The sequence below is a fragment of the Triturus cristatus genome, chromosome 8 (genome assembly GCF_964204655.1).
Source record: "Triturus cristatus chromosome 8, aTriCri1.1, whole genome shotgun sequence".
NCBI classification, from domain to species: domain Eukaryota; kingdom Metazoa; phylum Chordata; class Amphibia; order Caudata; family Salamandridae; genus Triturus; species Triturus cristatus.
The window spans coordinates 1,232,251,095-1,232,265,441 of NC_140591.1; the positions used below are offsets into that span (position 1 = coordinate 1,232,251,095).

The 14,347-nt window shown below is 44.4% G+C and overlaps 1 protein-coding gene across 2 annotated transcripts in view; it reads left to right on the plus strand.

Annotated features, from left to right (window-relative positions):
- OTC (ornithine transcarbamylase) overlaps nt 1-14,347 on the plus strand; it is a 310,400-nt gene that overhangs the window by 273,043 nt on the left and 23,010 nt on the right. For both annotated transcript variants that reach the window (XM_085622916.1, XM_085622915.1), the window contains exons 6-7: nt 4,933-5,055; nt 14,251-14,304. In XM_085622916.1, coding sequence (XP_085479042.1) covers nt 4,933-5,055; nt 14,251-14,304 — 177 coding nt within the window. The remainder of the gene's footprint in view (nt 1-4,932; nt 5,056-14,250; nt 14,305-14,347) is intronic.

A 14,347-nucleotide genomic window follows, 5' to 3' on the forward strand; every position in this document is an offset into this window, starting at 1 on the left:
GATCTTAAGAATTTCTGCGAGACGGCCGAACGCAAGTTGGACAATTATGAAGGGAGGTATAGGCGCATTAACATCCGCATCTTGGAAGTACCCGAAAAATCAGAAGGACCTGCGCCTGGCCTATTTGTGGAAGACCTGATTTTGAATCACCTCAAGCCCAAGGTGCTAGGAAATTTCTTCACCATAGAGCTGGCGCACAGGGTTCCGGGTGGGCGACCCAAACCCGGAGCGCCCCCACGCCCGCTGATCGCACGAGTCCTAAACTTCAGAGACAGAGATGCTATCCTGCAATTTGCCCGAACGACGTCCCCTTTGCGCTATGAGAATGCCGCCCTCTCCTTTTTCCCTGACTTCACACAGTTGGTGCAGAAACAACGCAGAACCTTCCTCGCCGTCAAGAAAAAACATAGGGAATTAGGTACGCCATGATGTTCCCGGCGCGTCTGCATGTGGAGGTCGAGGGGAGAGCATGGTTTTTTGACAATCCCGATGGATCTGGGGGGCGCAACGGAGGTGAGGAACAAGCTCTGCAGGAACGGGAGTGAAGACCGGCGAACGGACTCGTGGACAACGTGAACATTGTCAGGTACAGGGGTCATGGACCCCAGGAAGGGGCATAAACTATTGACATATTGCCTCACGACAGTGAAATACTAAAAGACATTCAGGGGACAATTTGCTATTGAAGTGAAGGGTCTTGGGGGCGGGGGTACGGAGGGTCAGCTGCCTCCTCGTTACTACCTTTAGTAATTCTTTAGGATTAGGATATAGGGCGATAGGCACTCTGCCAGTTTGTGATGGGCGGGCCCAGTGAGCAGGGGTGCAGGGTGGAGGGGAGTTGGGGGAGATGTGTAATGTTCTTTAAAGTTGAGTTGATTATTGTATTGCGTTTTTTCGACACCGTTAAAATGGAAAGCAGAGCTAGAGTGACTTCTGCAAGGAAACAACAATGAGCGGTAAACAGGGGTCGGGGGTCAGAGTCCTCAGTTGGAACGTAAATGGACTGGGGATAAAATCAAGCGTGGGATGGTAAACCAATTTGGTAGGACACATGCCCCAGATGTAGTCCTCTTACAGGAAACGCACCTCGTCGGAAACAAATGCATGACCTTACATAGAGGAGGGTATAGGCTGGTGGCACACGCGGGATTCACCTCTGGGTCACGAGGGGTGGGCATACTAATCAATAACTCATTCCCTTTCACAATACAGGCCTCGTGGTCAGACGTACGAGGAAGATATGTAGGAGTATCGGGCCAATGGGAAGGAAAGACAGCTACATTCATCTCTATTTACGTTCCGCCAGGTCTACAAACAGACACATTCAAGGATCTGGGCTAAATTTTTTTGACATTCCCACTGGGTATCCTGATAATGGGAGGAGACTTCAATGCGGTAATGGCCGGTGAGACTGACAGACACCCGCCAAAGGTGGCTGCCAAACTTTTTAGAAACGGTGGGGATGGTGGATGGGTGGCGGACGCACAACCTAGACAGGGCACAATACACGCATTTATGTATCGAGCGCACACCACAGTCTATCACGCATAGACTACATCCTCGTCCCGGCGGTGCAGCCCCATACGATCCGTGGGATTCGCCACCTGGGACGGGGCATTTCTGATCACTCCCCTGTGTGGCTAAGAATGGAATTGGATCACACGAACGTGGGCAGAGTAGCCCCAATCAACCCATGGTATTTGAAAGATCCGACCACCCGCAAGAACATCATCAAGGCTGCTGATAACTACTTTCAAGAAAACTAGGGCACGGTCGATTCCGCACAGACCCTATGAGAGGCATACAAAACAGTCATCAGGGGAGAAACGCTCTCCCTGATTGCGGGGAAAAAGAGGGACAGACAGGCGGAACTGACGAGGGCAGAGGAGGACGTGTTGAAATCAGAAGAAGAGGTGGCCCAAGCAGTAACCCCTGAAAAACCTTCACCTACTGAAGATGAGGCAAGACGAGTTTAATAGCATTGCCAGAGATAGAGCTAGGGCGCAGAGTAGAGAGGTCCAGGGCAGAGTATATGAACTAGGAGATAAGGCTGGAAAGCTGATAGCGTGGCTAGACAGAAGGGAGTGGGCGTCCTATCACTGACCCGCAGGCCATCGCGGATACGTTTGCAGAATATAATAGCTCGATATATAGTACGACCAGCAGATACACAGAAGAAGAAAATAGTGAGATGAACAGAGACATAACCCTTCCCACACTCTCAGAAGAAAATAGGGCCTACCTAGACTCCCCGCTGACGGACGATGAGGTGGCGTAGGCTATCAGGGGAGTGAGCTCAGGGAAAGCCACAGGGCCCAGTTCCCGTTGAACTGTATAAACTGAAACCTAATAAACTCGCCCCCCACATCCGTTCTATGCTGATTGAGAGCAGAGAAAGAGGAATGCTCCCATATGACCAACGTGTGGCTAATATAGTCATCATCTATAAAGAAGGCAAACCTAGAACAAGCTGCACATCCTATAGACCAATATCGCTTCTCAATGTGGAGCTCAAAGTCCTCTCAAAGCTGCTAGCTACGCGTCTGATTAAAGTAATTACTACTCTGGTCCACCCAGACCAGTCAGGGTTTATGCCATATCGCAATACAGCCCTTAACCTGCGCCGACTACATGGAGTACTGAGTAGAACACCCACCATACTGGAGCCGGCTGCTCTGGTTTCGTTAGACGCCACCATGGCATTTGACATGGTTGAGTGGACCTATCTGTTTGCGGTTCTAGGCAAGTTAGGACTAGGTCCGGAATTCGTGGGTTGGATCCGTCTCTTGTACTCCGACCCGATGGCCCGAGTGGTGGTTAACAACCGAAAATCGGCGGACTTTCGGCTGAGCAGGAGAACTCGTCAGGGTTGCCCCCTGTCTCCACTTCTCTTTGCATTAGCACTGGATCAGGCAGGGCCAATCTATCCGAGGAATGAGGTGGACCCAGGACTGGGAGGACAAAATATTCCTATATGCAGACGACATCCTTCTTTACATTACTGCTCCAAGGGCATCCTTGATCTGCCTCTTAGATGTGCTAGCTATATTCGAAGATATTCTGGTTTCACTGTCAATTGGTCCAAGTCGGTAGTCTATGTCCTTCAGGGTGACCCGCCTGTAATACTGCTGAGTTGCCCAATACAGATTGCACCGGAAGGTTTCCAATATCTCGGAATCTATGTGACGCTGGATTCGAGACTACGCTTTGCCTGTAATCTAGACCCGCCCATGCAGAGACTTAAAAGCAATGTTACACACTGGAGATCCCTGCCTCTTTCCATGTTGGGAATGGCGGTCCTCTTTAAGATGATGGCCCTTCCTCGTTTCTTGTATGCTCTCCAAAATACGATGGGCTTGGTCCCAGCGTCCTACTTCAAGGAAATAGAGAGTCTCCAAAGGAAACTTCTCTGGGAGGGCAGGCCACGCATAGCGTTTTCAAAGCTGACTATTAACTGGTACGATGGGGGTATCAGTCTTCCCGACCTAAAAAAGTATTATTGGGCGTCCCAACTAGCGGCTATCAACCACGGGATATATGACAGCCCAGATGCCATGGATAAGTGGCTACTCCCGGGGGGAGACTATACCAGGGCTTTGTACGCCAAACCCCGTAGATTCCCATTGACCGGACTTACAGTGCACGTCGTCCAGACATGGCATACTGTCAATAAACACCTGAAATGGGATAGCAAACTAACGCTGGCCACACCGATGTGGAACTCGGAGAAACTGGGGAGCCTCTGGAAATTCAAGGGTTTTGATAAGTGGGATCTTATAGGGATCTCACAAATTAAAGACATTTGGGGGGAGGGCACGGTTCAGCCATTTGCCTCACTTAAAACACAATACAATCTGATGGATACTGAGTACTACCGTTATCTCCAAATCCGCCATGCGTTACTCACTCAGATCCCTAGCAACACGACGCTCCCGAAGGCCTCCCCCCTGGAGGATAGAGTGCAGGATGGACACATCCCAGAGAAGACCATTTCCCTCATTTATAGGAAATTAATTAATAACATGGACGACCCACTACAGACCCTTAAGGGAAAGTGGAACAGTGAGGGCCTAGAACTAGATGACGAGGACTGGCAGGAGGCGGTCTCTTCCCCACGGGTGGTGGCAATTCAGGCCAGGCTGAGATTAGTACAGCTTAAAATACTGCATAGGACTTATGTGACGGGACCCAGCTTGGTTCGTATGGGATGGGCAGAAAGCGGAGAGTGTAGAAGGGGGTGTGGAGAATTAGGGACATTCATCCACATACTGTGGAACTGTCAATGGATAGAAGTGTATTGGAGAGACATCCACCAAACAATGCATGCAGTTCTAGGGGTTGACATGCAGCCAGAGGCGCAAAGATGCTTACTAAATGTCTGGGAGCCTACGGATCTTAATGCGTACACTAGGCAGTGGGCAACATTAGCTTTTATGGTAGCAAAAAGGAACATCGCACAGCTGTGGGGCGCTGGTCGGCCACCCCTATTGGAGAGGTGGAAGGAAGATTTAGACTGGTGCATGTATAGGGAAAAGTCCGTTTTTATAGCTAGAGGATGCCCTGGGAAGTGGAACAAGGTATGGGGAGCCTGGAACCATTACAGAGGTGATATTTGTCCCCCGCCTTGTCAGCACGCTGAGGATGAGACTGTCAACACCCCTTAATCAAATAGATATGATAACTGTAACATATTTTGTAATGTATAAGATATTACCGAGGAATGCTGAAGTCGCCTGCGTGTAACCAATTGATGTGATTCAGTCGAAATGGTTTAATAAAAAGAAATATAAAAAAAAAACAGAGGAATGTAATCTTCACTTCTTGCTAACATGCCACTCCATTCTCTCTAATAAGCTCAAGCCAGACCCAATCCACTTCTGATTAAACTTCTTCAACAAATCACACTGAGCAGACATGTTACTTTCTTGGCAGGAACATTATGGCCATCTGAAAGGACTGACAGTATCCTGGATTGGCGATGGTAACAATGTGCTGCACTCCATCATGATGAGCGCTGCTAAGTTTGGAATGCATCTGCGTATAGCCACGCCAAAGGTAAGGGGCAAGTGAAAATTGTCTTGGTTGTTTCCAAAAAATGATGTAAGAAATACAACAAATATATACAACTAAGAAATTGCAATTTAGGTGAAAATCTACATTTAAACACTACCTGGGTCCCATTTGGAGTCACAAGAGAGAGAATAAGAGAAAGAGAGAGAGAGAATGTGTGCGTGCTTGTTAAGAGCAGGCATAAAATAGTGTAAAGCTTGGACGTGGAACTTCTTATCTGTTGTCCTAGTTCATTGGGGGTTGTGGGAACAGAGTCGGCTTTAGGGCAGTGTGACTGGTGCCACCACACAGAGTTTTGGGAGAAAGAGCTGTGTTTTGAAATATCTTAATGATCAAAAGCACCTCCTGCAGAATTCATAGTGAGTCCATTTTCAGTCAACAATAAAAATATCAAGATAACCCTGGTGATTAATGTTCCTGCTGGAGAGAAATTGGTGTTTTGTCTACTGGAAGTTTTGACTCATCAGAAAGTAGGGCAGAGGGTTAATATGCCTGCTGCAAAGATCATGTATTATGCAAACCACAGAACCGTATTTTATGTGGATAGCTTCCTGGGTTACTGCTTTTGTCACAGACATCCTTTTGTTACTTGCAGTTCATAATTTACAACCATGATATAGCACAGTGAGCTATAAACTGCTATCAAAGTGTTGCATGCAAACTACAGGCTGTAGGTTAGAACATTATGTTTTTTCCCATAGTCTTTCATTATCCTTATGTTGCTAAAAAGTGTTAGTTTGGGTCGACAGGGGTGGCTCCTCCACGTGGGCGGAGGAGCGTCTCCCCACTGCTTTCTCGCAGAAGAAGGGTTTGGTTGGGGGAGGGCGGTGGGCAGGCCGGGGAGGAGTGGCTAGCCCAATGTTGTGGGCGCTGACTGTTTGGTCGGCCCCCGGGCCGACCAAACCAGTCATGCACACTCTCCCGTTTTCTCCATGTAGGCTGCATGCAGCCTGCATGGAGAAAATGGCCTCCCCATAGATGCCTGTGCAGTCGGCGTCCCAGCCAATCACAGCATATCCATTGAAGCGTTGTGATTGGCTTAGGGGAGGAGAGGGAGGCTGCCTGCTTCTGCTTCCTGTGAGCAGAGAGAGGAGACGCGACGTGAGACCAGAGGCAAAGGTAGTTTTTAATTTCATTTTTTTAAAATTAAATTAAACCCCTCCTTCCTGCATGACCCCCTCCCCGCGCGACACCCCTGCCGCCCACCCGCATGTCATGCGAGCTGCGACCGTGGGTCGATAGAAATTCTTATGAGTAAAGCCAACCCCAAACACTATGTTATATACTAAAATCTAAGTTTGTTTTTCTCTAGACCAGAAGTCTTCAAACTTTGTTGTGCTGAGGCCCCATAAGCTAAATATTTTGAAGTTGGGCCCCCCTTAAACATTTTATGGCAAGGACTGAAGAAGCTGGAAGGGCAGGGTTGAGTACAGGGGTTTGGGCTTGTGAGACCATTTCAGGGGTACTTTTTCTGTAGTTTATAATCCACAGTAATTTGAGATTCATAAAAGAGTAATTGTTCGAAACAAAAACAGAAATTGATCAACAAACACTGTTCCACATAATATGGGGAGTTGTGATCCCCTCACACTCCAGTCTTTAGAAAATAAATAGCTCCCACACGTTGTCCTCTCTGCAGCAAGGGTTCCCCCTGCTCTAATGCTAGCATGGAATAGGAGCCCTAATTTCCCTATTGTAAAAACACCCATGCGCTACCCATGGAATGTCTCATTGATGCAAAGTAATGCAAGAAAGCATGTAGCAAAACTTTGCGTTACTTTGGGAAACTATTCAATGCAAATCCTAACTTGCTTTGGACAGTAAATCCCAGTATAACACTCTGCATCGGGTTTGTATTACAAAAGTAATGCAAAACATTTGCAAAGCATTAGAGCAGCGCTGCTCAGCCTTGCATTACGTTTGGATACAACACAGTGCAAATCATGTTTCTGCTGGATTGTAAATACCAGCACACTTTGCGTCAGGATTGTGTTAAAAAAGTAACACAAGCCTGATGCAAAGTCTTTGTGAATCATGGCTTGAATCATTTTGCTGCTGCCTGTCTAATGCTGTGTGTAATGCAATTTTAAAATAATGACACATTCATAGTGCCAAAGACAGCGACCCTGTAGCACTATAAAAATAAAAGTCACTATTACCCACTGCACCAAGCAGGATGAAATTCTTTGACTCTCTGGTCACACTTACACAGACATCTGCAGTGATTGCATTAACCAACTGAGACTTGAGTGCCTTTCCCACTGATTATTTGCATTAATTTTTCATCTAAAGTGTGTGCGTTATTTTATATGCAGTTAATGTGAAGCAAAAAAAACCCACCTCAAACCAGCTACTGAATATTTTGTTCTTTGTATGCCAGTAATTAATCCTGCCACCACTCTGGCTGACCTCTGTCCCATGGTACTTAAATTCACCATTCCCATGCTTTTGATGCCCTTTGGCTGCATATAAATGAAGAAAGCCTAGAAACAGAGCAAATAAGCAAGTTCAGGGCCCGATTCACAGAGCTAACTTAAGACAAAATCCTAAACTTACTACCATTTTGGTATTCACAGAAGGCACTTACTCATTTTGGTATTCACAAAAGTTAGGAGTCCTAACTGTAGGAATCCTAAATGCCTTCTGTAAATACCGAAAGTCTTAAAGTTAGAATTTTTCTCAGTTTAGGAGTAGTAAAGTTAGGACTCCTAACTTTAGGACTCCTAAATGCCTTCTGTGACTACAGAGAGGTTTAAAGTTAGGAGTTTTCTCAGTTTAGGAGTAGTAAAGTTAGAACTCCTAACCTTAGGAATCCTAAATGCCTTCTGTGAATACCGAAAGTCTTAAAGTTAGGATTTTTCTGTTTTTAGGAGTAGTAAAGTTAGGACTCCTAACTTTAGGACTCCTAAATGCCTTCTGTGAATACCGAAAGTCTTAAAGTTTGGATTTTTCTCAGTTTAGGAGTAGTAAAGTTAGGACACCTAACTTTACTAATCCTAACTTTAAGACTTTCGGTATTCACAGAAGGCATTTAGGAGTCCTAAAGTTAGGACTCCTAACTTTACTACTCCTAAACTGAGAAAAGTCATAAAGTTAGGATTCCTAACTTTACTACTCCTAAACTGAGAAAAATCCTAACTTTAAGACTTTCGGTATTCACAGAAGGCATTTAGGAGTCCTAAAGTTAGGAGTCCTAACTTTACTACTCCTAAACGGAAAAGAATCCTGGGCCTCATTTATGCGAAGTGACGCATCACTGTGTGAAAGTAGAGATGCGTCACTTCTCAGTGCACCCTCCTTGCAACACCAATGATGCATCATATTTATAATATGATGCATCATGTCGCAAAGAAGGACAGATACGTCAGTATAACTGACGTATCTGTTGGCGCAAAAAGTGGCGCATTGCTGGAGTTGTGTCGGATGCCTGACGCAACTCCAGCAATGTTCCTTTCACATGGGGCAAGCCCCATGTGAAAGGGCCTGCATCACCCTTACGCCTGCCATGAGGCAGGCGTAAGGTTTTGACGCATTGGCGTCCTAGAAGTGGCGCAGCGAAATTTCATAGATTTCGCTGCGCCACTCCTACGACCCTTTCTTGCGGGGGTACGCCCACCCTGCATACATTATACCTGGCGCAGGTATAATGTAGCGCAGGGGTTTACGAAGTGACGCATCTACCTAGATGCGTCACTTCATAAATATGGCGCAACATGACGCATGTTTTACACCACTGGTGCGTCACAAAAAGTGACGCACTGGTGGCGCAAAAGTGACGCAGGGGCTCATAAATGAGCCCCCCTAACTTTAAGACTTTCGATATTCACAGAAGGCATTTAGGAGCCCTAAAGTTAGGACTCCTAACTTTACTACTCCTCAACTGAGAAAAATTCTCACTTTAAGACTTTCGGTATTCACAGAAGGCTAACTTCTGTGAATAACGAAATGAGTAAGTGCCTTCTGTGAATACCGAAATGAGTAAGTGCCTTCTGTGAATACCAAAATGGTAGTAAGTTTAGGATGTTGTCTTAAGTTAGTTCTGTGAATTGGGCCCTCAGCTTCCAGGCCATCTTCATTTACAAGATTTACAAGTCTTTACTAATACATTTGCACCCCCCTGGGAATGCAGCCACAGACCCCCAAGGGGTAGTGGCTCACAGTTTGATGACCACTGCTCTAGACCAGGCACTCCTAAAATATACAGCCTACCAGTATGGATGGCATGTGACTCCTACACTTTGTAATCCTCATTGTCTTTTGTAACAGTTCCTATAGATAACTTTACACACATGATTCATTTCCTCTGTTTAATGTGTGTGTGATGTAAAGTGTTAGAGCTGTACTCTAATATGAGTAGCGCTATAAAATAAAGTAAATACCTGTGAAAGAGGGGCTATGGAGTGATGAGGGGCACGCTTGGAGGGTGTTAGTGAGGGAATCTGTGGAGAAGAAGGTCATGGAGGGGCGCCAACACAGATTGTTGCACCGGGCACCACCAGCGCTAAAGCCGGTCCTGGTTGGGGGCAACCGGAGCTCTATGACCCAGCATTACGTAAATCAGACTTGGTACTGTGCCTATGATTTGGAATGAAGCCAGAGTAATTGCTAGTGTCTGCCATTATTTCCAGCCTTCTACCCTTACCTTTCTATTTTTGTCAGGCTCTTATTCCAATCTCAAGAAGCCTCTGCTCTAAGTATTCTTTCCATGTTTGAGACAGACAGCCTCCCCCTTCCGAATTCCATATACCATAAATACTATTTTGTCTCCATTTTATTATACATGTATACTTTGTGCTCTGAAGGCTTCTGTATTTCTCATTTTGTTCTGAGCTGCCTCAGTTACCTGTTTGGTGGGCTGCGTGAATTTTAATGAAAGTGAGACCTTCTACTCTTCAAGCACCACCTCCTCCTACTCCAGCAGCACTTTCTATGGGAAGTAACTATGAGGTAACTTTAAATCTGAGATCCCTGGCACCCTTTCAAAGGCTTTATCTGAAGTGAATTGTGCTCCCTTGATTTGCCTGCTGTTCATCACACACCCCGTCCCTTAGCCACAAGTTCCTTTACCCTCTATCACCTCTGACTGCAGAGGCACATTTGTAGCCTGCGGGTCACAGGTTTTAATCCCAATCCAGAAATTGAATGGGTGAATGCACCTTCTCGATGTCCTTTTCATCGCTGAGTTTTGGACCCATGATTCACCTGTTCTAGCTCTGGCCACTCCAGTAAATGATGGTTTCCTACATCTTCCTCGGCTTGCGAAAAAAGGTGGAGGTCTTGCCTTTATTTATATAAATTCACTTTCAGTTTCACAAGTCAATTTAGATCCATTCCCTTATGCTGAGTTATTAGTCCTTACAGCGTTTTCTCTTGCCCTCCTGTACACTCTTTAACTTCCTGGTTTATAGCCCTCCAAGACCTCTCCTTCATTTTGTTTCTTCTTTTTTTTTGCTTTTTGAATCCTCTTCTTGTCAGGTTTTCCCGCTATCTTATTAATGGAGATTTTAATAATAAGACTGACAATAGGTCTGCCCCATTCAATCCTAATTTTCTCAATTCTTGGTTCGCTCTTTGCGCCTCCCAATCCGTTGTTGGCCCTGTCCATGGAAATGGATGCACACTTTATCTAATAGTGGTACTGCATGATCATGTCCTTTTTCTCCATTCTTTCCCTTTGGACTGCTCTGATTTAAAACAAAAAAAAATTCAATCTGTTTTTATTTATTGAAATTTCAAAGGTTACAGATACTTGAAAGACATCAGGAATTGTGTACACTCCATACATGGTGTCATTTAAATGCAATAGAAACAAGTTCTCATCGCACACATGCTGGGCCTTATACCCATCCAGGGCACAGCCGCCGCACCATATTGAATATGAGAATAGCATTCAGTTCTTGTCATGTCTGGGATACATCCCTATTCGGTGACTGCTTAGTTTCGAGAGTCCAGTGTATAAGTCCTTCTATTAGTTCCTTATGAACTGCCAAACAGACATAGCAGAATAAAAAAAGTCAACCTCCAACAATCCCAACTCAGACCGGCGCTAGTGACGGTGTCCCCCATTCCGCCCCTTAACTTGTCTTCCCCAGTAACCTCGTCCAGCATGACAGATAGGCTATTATCCCCCCCTCCTTTGGACTGCTCTGATCATCAGTTTTTCACTTTCAGACCATATGTTCCTGCCTCTGCCTACCCTCTGACCTGTTTTTGGTTTAAAACTAATTATTGCATCTTAAGGTTTTGCTCATTAGTGAGAAACTATCTTGATTCTTCTAGGGAGAAATAGTCCAAAAATTATTATCACCAGCACTCTTGAGTCCTTGATCGCTGTCAAATTTTTAAGCTCTCATAATCGTTTTCCCTTGCTCCATGGTTCACCCAGGAGCTCCACGATTTCAAACTTTAGTGCAAGCAAACAGACAAAAGCATGGCACAAGGACTATATGCCTAGCAAATCCCTTTTCTATCATGCCACTTTGTGTGATTATAGAAGAACTTGTTCTGCTGAGCTTACTTTTAGCCCAGTGCATTTCTTCGACCTCGAAGCAACCCAAAGATGTTTTTCTCCCACTAATCCCTTCTTATACAGTATCCCCTTAGTACTCTTCCAATATCTCTGCTACACTCTTTCTTTATATTTCCATAAGAAAGTAGTCAATATCCCCACTCACTGGACTGCATATTTCTCTGTTCCTTCTGTTCACTCTCCTGGTCAAGCCACATCTAATTGTCATTATTTTTCTTCTTTCTTTCCACCTTCTCCCAAAGTTAATCTTCACCATGTTCCCAGCATTAAAGCAGGTTCCCTTATCGAACACATCTATTCAGTCACATTCACATTCCAAAGTTTCTAGCCCCAGTCTACAAGAGCTGTGTAACCTATCCCTCTCTAGCTTCATAGTACCTCCCTCATGGAAAGAAGTTTCTTTACTAAAAACAAAACCTTCGTCTGACCCTTCTTCTCCGCAATTTTCATCCAATATTTTTGCTGTTGCCTCTGTTAAGATCTTGCAAAAATAAATTAACCATTGACTTTCTCTTTTTCTGGAAATCAACAAATGCCTACACTCTTTTCAGTCTCCCTCCCTCACCACAGCACTGAATCGGCTCTGGTTGCAATCCTACATGATCTCACACTTATTCTGGATCAGGAAGGCACTGTTTGTCTGATCCTTTTTGATCTACCTCATGCCTTTGATATGGTGGCATAGGATATCATTCTCTCCCCTCTCTCAAATGTTGGTATTTTTTGGTGATGCTTTGGCTTGCATCACTTCTTATTTAGCTATCATTCAAGCCATTCATCTTCCTATATTTCATTCCTCCTTCTTAACCGTTACAAAGTTCTTTTCTGAGCTCCACTTTGTATAACAGTTTTGGTACCCCTTTGGCCACTCTCATACACTTTTTTTTACATACTTTTATTACATATGCCAGTGATACTCAAATGTTATCTGGCTGGACTCCTCTCAGACCTCCACCCTTGCTAACCTCATTTCTTGTCTTTCTGCTGTGGTCACACAGATCAAATGCAAATGACTAAAAACACAATATAGACAAAACTGAGATCCCGATGGTCGTCAAGAACCCCACAATTGTGTCTACCGATTAGTGTCCTGATGATTTGGCTCCTGTGTCCTTGGCTAAGAACCTTGGTTTTCACATTGGCCATTCTCTTTCTTTATCTGCTCTGATTAGCAGTGTTTCCTCTTCCTGCTTCTGTTATCTTCATTTGCTTTGCCAAACGAATCCTTTCTTGCCCCTGTCTGCACCCAACACTGTATTACAGACAGTCTTTTTTTTAGGTCTCTATTCCTTGAACTCTGTTCCTCTGGCGTTCCGCTTCCACTATCACAAAACCTATGTGGATCCAACATGTAGCAGCCAGTGTAATTTTCCAGCTTCCCATCAGCCTCACCTCTCTTCTCATCTTGCTTCACTACATGGGTTACCTATTTTCAACTGTATCAAGCTTAAGACACATTTTGTGATACTTGCCATGGCAGACTGATGTTATTCTTCTCACACCTGAATGTCTTGTTTGAGAAAGCAGTGTAAAGCAGCTTGTTTTACTAGAATGCAATTTTATACTATAGATTAAGTGAAAAAGAACCACACAAAGTATTTATAAAAATATGTATTTATTATATAATACTCTCTAACACATACAAATATCTTCTACCCGGAGATATGCACAATGCACAGAATACTTTATCAAAAAAACACAGTAAATAGCACAGAATACACAGTGAACCTGAGGGGGGATAAAACCATTTACTAAAAAAGTGGTATAAGAACCACGACTCGGGTCATGATACTGTCAAGAGGACGTAGAAGTGCTGCGGACCCAAGAACCCAGTCAAGGCAAGTTACTAGGAACCCCACGGAGAGCGTGTGCAGTATGGGAACATGACTGCATACTCCGTACATCTCTACTTGTAAGTCACGGTTGGATTTTTAAAGATTAAGGACCCTTCCCAGTGGACCCTGAAGAAACCCTGTGGAAGACAGAAGTTTGAAGAGCCACCTCACTCATGGATACTGCAGTACCAACGTTACCTACACCAGGAAAGCCGGGTGCATAAGTGTGAAGTGGTGTCAGAAACCGCCATCGAAACCAATGGCGAGGAACGTGTGCGTGTTACTGTTACCAACCATTTTTGCAAACCTGGCAAAAAATTAAGGATACTGTCATACTTAACAAGTACCATGTGTACAGTGCAGGCGTGGCTTGAGTTATTTAGATACATCCTTTTATTTAAAAAACTCGTTGAGCAATGATAGAGAACATTGGATTCTTTGCTAACAGGCCGAACACTACTATCTATGACTGTGTATTAAAGAAACTATAATTCTGTTTAACTAGAAAATAGTTGTGTTTCCCTGAGCAGCATTTTGCTATGGAACGTATGAATTACAAACAAGTACGATTAGTTTGTATGACTGTTCATAAACGTTCAAAGTCTCAAAGTCACATATATGTTGTATTTCAAAAGCTTATGAACTTTGTAACCTTATCGTTTATTTTTGTTTAGCCTAATAGCAGGTATTAGAACGTGAAGTTCTTCGATTTTTGCATCAAACCTCATTTTTATCTATTCCGGTCTCACACGCGCATGTTGAGCTGTTGGTACAAAACACTGCGGCAAAAATTAATTTTCTGATTTACCTTGACAGGGATTTGAACCAGATACCATTATAACCAAAGCCGCAGAGCAGTTATCCAAAGAGGTAAGTCGCTAATGTGTTAAGGCTTGAAAGCCACCTATTTGAG